This window comes from Schistosoma mansoni, chromosome 5 (assembly GCF_000237925.1).
Source record: "Schistosoma mansoni strain Puerto Rico chromosome 5, complete genome".
NCBI lineage: Eukaryota > Metazoa > Platyhelminthes > Trematoda > Strigeidida > Schistosomatidae > Schistosoma > Schistosoma mansoni.
This window is the reverse complement of record NC_031499.1, coordinates 6457698-6466585: the sequence shown is the minus strand read 5'-3', so window position 1 is coordinate 6466585 and position 8888 is coordinate 6457698. Positions and strand designations below refer to the sequence as shown.

The 8888-nt window shown below is 35.4% G+C and overlaps 1 protein-coding gene across 1 annotated transcript in view; it reads right to left on the bottom strand.

The window, feature by feature from the left end:
- Smp_143650 (putative midasin (midas-containing protein)) overlaps positions 1–8888 on the bottom strand; it is a gene marked incomplete at both ends in the record, with an annotated part of 50582 nt that overhangs the window by 19743 nt on the left and 21951 nt on the right. The window contains 3 exons of the mRNA XM_018797752.1: positions 3160–3779; positions 5481–5628; positions 7309–7497. Of these exons, the coding sequence (XP_018652763.1) occupies positions 3160–3779; positions 5481–5628; positions 7309–7497 (957 nt within the window). The remainder of the gene's footprint in view (positions 1–3159; positions 3780–5480; positions 5629–7308; positions 7498–8888) is intronic.

The window sequence follows — 8888 nt, the reverse complement described above, 5'->3', positions numbered from 1 at the left end:
GAACCCCAGGACCCTCCCCAGCGTCCGCCCCCAGACCCATTTAAGTCGATGGACCCACTGCGCCCGACCATCAACAAAATGACTTACCCCCAATAAGGAAGGTTAAAATTATTGAATAAAAGATGAGTCAATCAGAACCAAGCAAAATGACTAAGATTATTGAAAAAAATTAAGAAAAGGTACGTAAAATACGTAACCGAAATACCTCTTTCTTGTAATCAGTATGATCAAAAAGAAAGTAAGAAATTACAGCATTTCACCAAAGATTGTAAATAACAATATTATACCTATCTATATCCTCATGTTTATAATCACATTAAGATTCAACAGGACGAAAGGTCCGTCCAGCGCCTCCAGCTTTTCCAGGATGATCAAGCTTCACATGACTCATGATTTCATCTATATGAATAAAGAATACTATTATATCGACGAAATCTTCACTCACGAAAAATCAATCAAAAATTTCAGTAATGAGATGACTCCAACCCCTCCCAAATATAAATGTTGATGTTTACATCAGTATCATTACTTGTCGATACAACAAATAAACAAATTTCTTTTCTACTGTTAGTAGTAAGAAAAGTAATAATAATAGTAGTAGTAGTATCAGTAGTAGTAGTAGTAGTAGTAGTAGTAGTAGTAGTAGTAGTAGTAGTAGTAGTAGTAGTAGTAGTAGTAGTAGTAGTAGTAGTAGTAGTAGTAGTAGTAGTAGTAGTAGTAGTAGTAGTAGTAGTAGTAGTAGTAGTAGTAGTAGTAGTAGTAGTAGTAGTAGTAGTAGTAGTAGTAGTAGTAGTAGTAGTAGTAGTAGTAGTAGTAGTAGTAGTAGTAGTAGTAGTAGTAGTAGTAGTAGTAGTAGTAGTAGTAGTAGTAGTAGTAGTAGTAGTAGTAGTAGTAGTAGTAGTAGTAGTAGTAGTAGTAGTAGTAGAAATAGTAGTAGTAGTAGTAGTAGTAGTAGTAGTAGTAGTAGTAGTAGTAGTAGTAGTAGTAGTAGTAGTAGTAGTAGTAGTAGTAGTAGTAGTAGTAGTAGTAGTAGTAGTAGTAGTAGTAGTAGTAGTAGTAGTAGTAGTAGTAGTAGTAGTAGTAGTAGTAGTAGTAGTAGTAGTAGTAGTAGTAGTAGTAGTAGTAGTAGTAGTAGTAGTAGTAGTAGTAGTAGTAGTAGTAGTAGTAGTAGTAGTAGTAGTAGTAGTAGTAGTAGTAGTAGTAGTAGTAGTAGTAGTAGTAGTAGTAGTAGTAGTAGTAGTAGTAGTAGTAGTAGTAGTAGTAGTAGTAGTAGTAGTAGTAGTAGTAGTAGTAGTAGTAGTAGTAGTAGTAGTAGTAGTAGTAGTAGTAGTAGTAGTAGTAGTAGTAGTAGTAGTAGTAGTAGTAGTAGTAGTAGTAGTGGTACGAATATGGGAAAGAGATAGTGATGTTTAGAAATTTAGTTAGCTTTGATGAAAACGTCTATTGAGCAAAAAAACATGATGGGTTAGATCTCCTGATGAGACATAAAACTAAACTGTTAAGAACTATACTGGAACTATACCAGACTACTTCAACACGTCCACTGGTACAATAGAAAAAAGATGTGAAATGTAAGTAAGAGCTTTACTCTAAGGTTGGTTTTGCAAAGAAAATTGAGTATTTGAAAAATCGCATGAGATCTTGGTCTTCTAAAATGTTCTGGTGGATACTAAATATAATAACCGTATAGGTGACTATTGAGTAGGACTTCCCTGACAGAGGCTAAATATTCGTGTGGCCATGTAAGAGCATTTCGAGAAGGAGAAAGGACTCTCCCCAATCTCGCCCATACGAAGGTAATTGGGGGTGTTGTTCACGAAATTGAGAGGACGAAAAGCGAATGTACGGCGCCTTAACCGGGTTGGTGGACATGGAAAGTTCACCTAGAGGAGTTGGAAAACCCTCATTCCAAACCAATGGTGCATATGGGTTACAGTATCCTGAGGGAACAAATGGCGTATGAATCAATCATTGATCACCGGATACCATGGGACTTCATCTCCTGACGTTTCTCCACTGCCTTGTGGATCAGACCTTTAGGTCAAAGGCAACGGGTGTGGCCCCCTAAGAAAACCACCTTCTTCAGTCCGTGCACCTGGGCAGTATCACAGCTCTCACACAAATCAAATGAGATTTGTGAGGCGCATATTTATCTGGTGCTTCCTTGTACCAATATTTATGTGTTTAAATAAATAAATAAACAAATAGGTGACTATTCAGTTAAAAACATGGTGCGCGATGCGTCATTTTTCTGGAAACTTCTGAGAGGTTTCCATTCAATGCTGATTGGATGAAAAAAATGGGCTTCGTGAGAATTTAAAAAGGGATATTCCCCCCCCCGTAACATGATCTCAGTTTAAACGTCAACTTTGTTAACACTCCTAAACTCTAAGAAAAACAGAACTACTATCTAAAAAAATGTGGTTAGTTTATACCTCTTCGAAATTTGATAAAAACGACCAATAATCAAGGGGATAAAGATGAAATGAAGTCAAATTTATTAGTGTGAGGTTGGTAATTGAGCTAACAAGTTCTCAGTCAGTCAATCACAATGTAGAACTTTGTACGTACGTACAACAGTTCGAGTTGCCATACCACATTAGCACAGAGATATAGTTGTCGATTCAAATCCCATAGTGGTAGAAGTAGTAAGAGTATAAGCATTATGTGAAAGATTAGGGTTTGAAGATGTTATTCAAGGAGTGTAATCCAGTGAAATAAATTTGGAAAGAGAAAAAGGATAGGGACATGAAGAACTCAGAAGATTAGAATTTGGTAGAACAGAAAGAGTAGATGCACCTTCACCATTGCAAACGATTTTGAGCCATGTTATTCAAGGTCTCCAAACATCGGTTGATACCGTCTCGCGCATCCCAACCAGGTAGTCGACACCTACCAGCATGACTCAGTCCACTTGTCAGTGACTTCACAGATTTGTGCCACGTTTTGGTCTAGCCACCCCTAGCTTTTTTCTTACTTACTCCTACACCATAAAACATTGCACTTTGGGGCAGTCGGTGGTTGAACATACGTAACACGTGTCCTAGCCATCTCAACTGATGAAGTTTCACTACTTCATCAATCGATTTGCCATCCTTACCTAGTACTGACACACTAAAATAAAGTCAACTCTAACAATAAGGCGCAGAATAATCTTACCTTTGACATAATGACCCGGTACCATTTGATTTATATTCATTTTGTGTAACAGCATACCAATGAATAAAATTAATCATTTTCTCAGAGAATTGTTTAACAAAATCATCATTACCCATTTTAAAATACATTGGTACTTTTAATTGTAAATTATGCATAACAATATGTTGACAATCCAATAATGAATTTGATAATTGATCAGATTCATTATAAGATAATGATGAGATGGTTGATTGGATATGATTCGAAGTAAATATTGGTGATGGACACCAAATTTCAGTGAAACGATTACGTAATGCTGGTGATAATTCTTTTTTACCATAATCTCCACCAGGATTCATTGTTGCAATAAAACGAAATTTAGAATGGGCTGTTAATAATTGTGTATATGGTGTTGTTATTGAATTGCTATTATTATTATTATCATTATTATTAACCATAAGAGAATCTTCAGAACATTCAGCTAAGTGTAATTGTCTTTCAGGTTCCAATAAACTATTCAAACGTTCTAAAACAGCATCATCAGCTAATGAAATTTCATCTAATAGAAATAAATCTCCATTTACCATAGCTGTTACTAATGGACCATTAATCCATTCAAATAAACGGCAATCATTTTTGGACTAGGTTTAAAGAAGAATTTGATACAAAACAGTGAATCATTTAGGAGCAAAGCAATGAATTTACCAACTATGTACATACGTTTATACAGACGAAAGAATAAATTATGTAGAAGGTTGAATGTTGTTAAGTCGTAGGTCCTAATACTGTTGAATGTAACTATGTTTTGGCTGGGAAATAGTAATAAAAGCCTTTATATAAGAGAAAAAGTGATAACTTGAAAACTTGCATTTTGTCAACGACATACTCCTTAGTGACACTTATGATGTAAAATAAACTAAAAGGTGTTTCGTTCATAATGAATGAAAATACCTCCTCTACTAACGGGCTTAATATCTTAAATTCACTTGGTATTGTTTGTTTGAATCTTCCCATTGATGTTTAGGACTGCAATTGATCAGCTGACGAGTCCCAAATAGGACGAAACGCACGTCAAACTGGATTCCACTGCTAGCTACTATCCATCTTTGCCTATAGGGCTTAATATCGTCTAATCACTTTGTAATAAACTAGTAGGGAGATCGAGATAGGATCTCACTCAGTTGTTTTTTAGTTAGTTATGTTCCTTGTTAATCTGTTTGGGGACTGGCTGTTATCTAACAAAATATTTATCTGTCTATGCGAAGATAATTCAGATAAACGGTATTAACCCAGTCTCTAATTAGGGATTTTAACGCGTAAAATCTACTCTTCTTGATAGTTGTAGTTAGTATTTAAACATCGAATCAAGCGTTAAATGTTTTCCAACAAAAGATTATGGCAAAAATCCTAAAGTGCGTAGAAGCAATCAAGATGTATTAATAACACGTCCTGACAAAAGCGTAGGAGTAACTCTGATGAACCTATGTCAACAAGACGATAAATTTGTCATCAGAATCACATTGAAATAATTAAAAAACAACTAAGGTCCTCAATAGAATGAAAGATGTTAGTAATTTATGAGGATATTTAAAAACGCATTAAACCGATACGGTTAGAGCAATATCACAACTATATGGTTTAAAGAAAGTATACAAACTTGAATTAACTCGCCGCCCAACGCTTAAAGATGTTCTTAAAGATGCCCTGGTACGGCCGAGAGGGAGGAGAGTCCGCTCTCCCTCTCCAAATACTCTCACATGGCCACGCGTATATAGCCTCTACCAGGGAAGTCATACTCACTGCCTTCTCACAGTGGCATTACTGTTGTTTACGAAATTGAGAGGACGAAAAGCGAATGTTCAGCACTTTAGCCGGGTTGGTGGACACGGAAAGTCTATCTAGGGGAGTTGGAAAACCCTGATTTCAAACCAATGGTGCATATGGGTTACAGTATCCTGAGGGAACAAATGGCGTATGAATCAATCATTGATCACCGGATACCATGGGACTGCATCTCCTCACGATGCTCCACTGCATTGTGGGTTAGACCTTTAGGTCAAAGGCTCGGAGTGTGGCCCCGTGAGAAAACCATCTGCTTCGGTTTGAGCACCTGAGCAGTATCACAGCCCTCACACAAATCAAATGAGATTTGTGCGGCGCATATGTATCTGGTGCCCTTTTGTACCAATATGTATGTGTTCAAATAAATAATAAATCTTGTTCACAGTATTAGATACATTCATAAGAATTATACTGTTTATAAAAAACCGATAATTAAGTAGTATATTTCAAACTGAATTACAGAATAATCACAATAATTTCGACATTAAAATATAACTTACTTCTTTTTCATTCACTTCTGATGAATGTCGAACTGGTCGTAGTTCACCAAGAAAATCAGATGCTTCAGTGCATTGATGACAATTAAGACAATGTAAACGTTGATTATGCAATGCAGCAATCAATTGACAAATAGTAGTTTTACCACAACTAAATAAACGAGAGAAAAAAAAGTCAACAGTATACAAAACCAGAACCAATAACTTGAATTCCACTTAAATATGTACAAATCAAATAGCGATACTATCGGTTTACTGGCTCCTGATTAGCATGTTATATAGGTAGAACAAAGTGTGTTTTTCAAAAAGGAATATCCGAACGATAATTTAAATTCATTAAAGTCATGGACCAATCCCTGTTAGACCACCATTAAAAATCTCGAAGCACTGGATGACCGTTTTGTCCTAGTATGAGACTCCTCAGCAGTACCCGTCCACGATCTCGACTGAATCTCCTAGCGTTGCTCTACAGCCTTGTGGATTAGACCTCTAGACCAAAGGCTCAGGGAATGGCCTCTTAAGAAAACTACTTGCTTCGGTTTGGGCGCACGGGCATTATTCCAGTCCTCAAAACAAATTGAACGCATATATGTTGGTGGCCTCTTTGTAACAATGTCTATGAAATCGATCTCTTTAAAATAAGCGTACTGAATTACATCAGGGCTTTGAAGTCATCCTCTTTTTCCCTTTAGGTTCGTGAACGTTCAGAACCGATTTTGTTCAAAATACCTCGAAAATTTATTACGAAATTCCATACAAAGTTCAGGCAGGAAGTCCTGCCGCCAGATTAGCAAAGAAAACAAAGATAAATATTGTATTCGGAAGCGTATGCGTAAAGCTTCTCATTCATTCACATATTCATTACGGTAACACTATACGTGCCCACGAATTTCTCTTAACGAGTTAGATAGCTTCATTCAGTGGAAAAGAAAGTTCGACCGTGAACAATCTGAGCACATATTTCAATAGCACTTAAACCAATCACCTTTCTCTTGAATATTTATTGCCATATTCTCAAAACTTATCCTCAGGGATACCAAGAATAAAAACTACAGTCGGTTTAATATCAACCTGATATTTGTGTTCAGAAACGGAATATACTACCTCTTATTTCATTATAATCTTAACATGTGTTCGTCACTTCACTATGTTTATCACATACAGAATTATCTTTTATGTATCTCGATCTTGTTTCTACATGTTATTCTCATTCTAATCACATTTTGACTATCGCGTAACTTGATGTGCACCATTATTTGGAATTTTTGTTTTCCAACTCTCCCCTAGATGGATTCTCCATATCCTCCAACAGTTTCCGCGTCGGCCATTAGCATTTCGTTCTCTCTATTTCGTAAACACCCCTGCTGCAAGAAGGTAATGAGTAGGACTTCCGTGAGAGTGGCTCCATACGTGTAGCCATATGAGAACATATTGAGAAGAGCTGACTCTCCCCACTCTCAGCCGTACCAGGGTATTTAGGAAAAAATAACCATAATTACGATATTCCTACTTTACTAGATGATATGATTGAGAATAATAAAAATTTCGCTGAACTGTCTTCACGCTATTTGTTTTTTTTAAGCCATAAATCTTGAAGTTCATGTGTAGATGACACGTAACTGTTAATGCTAAATACAACTGCTCACTGATCTCTGAAAGTCAAAAATACAATTCAAACTGAAGGAAATGTGGTGGTTTTCGCCGAGGGGAATGTAAACACTTAAATTTAAACATTTTAAAGCCTGATTAGCACAGTATTATTCTACTGTATTGACTATAAATACATTAGAAACCAACAATCCCACACAAGCACATATATATGATAACTTACCCTGTTTCACCAACCAATAAAACTGGTTCTTCATATTTTAATGCATTACCAACTAGAACTAATAAACGTCTCATATCTTTTGTCCAAACAATATGATCAAATCCAGTATAACAAACTGTTTCTTTACTTAGAACAGGTTGTAAAAATTCATATACAACTGGTGATGTACTCTCATTCAAGTCGAATAATCTATATAACGGAATAACAACAATGAACAAGACAGGCAAATACAATTTATTAGGTCATCAAGTTTATGAAGTGTGGACGACAACAAATTATAATATGATTGAGAAAGATTAATTGCAGTGGTCCTGATGAATATAATTATTTATGATATTGGTTCATAAAATCAATTGTTGTTGTAGTCTGAAACGTGTCGGGAAGTGTACAGCAAAACGATGCCCATCTGTAGCTGGTTGTACATTAACTAAGACTGATTAATAGTTTATTACATTGCAACCACGAACCGATCTAAGTTGGACAACTATTGAAAATCCGGAAGCAATGAACGGCCATTTCTTTCCAACAGGTGACTCTTCAGATGTACAGATTTATGACGTCACAATCGGGAATCGAACCGATTATACTAACCTATTAAAATAAATGTTTGTCACTAGATAATACACGATAAAATTTCATTAGTCTCAGTTGTTTCTATTTCTAGATATGGAAAATGATCTAAGTATACGGGTAACAATATATGATGTTACATAAGATAGCATTGATGGTAAGATGACGATTTCCACCCTATCTTTACTGTACTGGAGGTCAATATCGCTTATTACAACTTATATTCAATAAATGAAAGTACTCCATGGAGGAAAACAACGATTCTTATGAATTAATCAGCTCATAAGCGACAGTAACATATTTGTTTAAAAATATATACTTACACCAACAGACTGACCACTACAATCCGGCAAACTCACTATAAGTATAAGATGGCGCTCAGGTGAGTCCTTTTATGAAATAACTGATGTTATCTTATGGGAAAAGTTTATATTCTCTTTTACTGAACTAGTTTTTGTCAATCGGAAATCCTTAAATAATAATATAAAAAGTCAGATATTTGACCATTTTGCACCTCTATGACAGCGTTTACAATGAGCCTATTTGTTTAATATGGAATTATTTTCAGGTTAATAAAGACTTGATCGGTGGCGAATTTTACCACTAATCATTCAAAATGATGGGTGTTTGAAGTCTATATTTGCTAAGACCAACATGTTATTATAATATACAAGTTACCACACAATAAAATCAGAACGTGATAATTCCCGGAAATAATTGACACTGAGATAAATAAGACAAATATACTAACACTTTAAGAAAACAAAATAGCTAAAAACCCTTCGCTTCATCTTTAAATTACAGAGCCTAATTTACAAGTTAGCAACTGAACCTTATCTGTTTTGAACATTTTAAAAGATTGCAAAATATTAAGTTTTATTTATCAGGCTGATCCGTTGTCAGTAACTATAAATACGATCCACATAAACCACAACTTAATAGTTAGATCCGGAATTATTACTACCCACGTTTATTATTAAAAGCAGCACATCTACCATAATATTTAGACT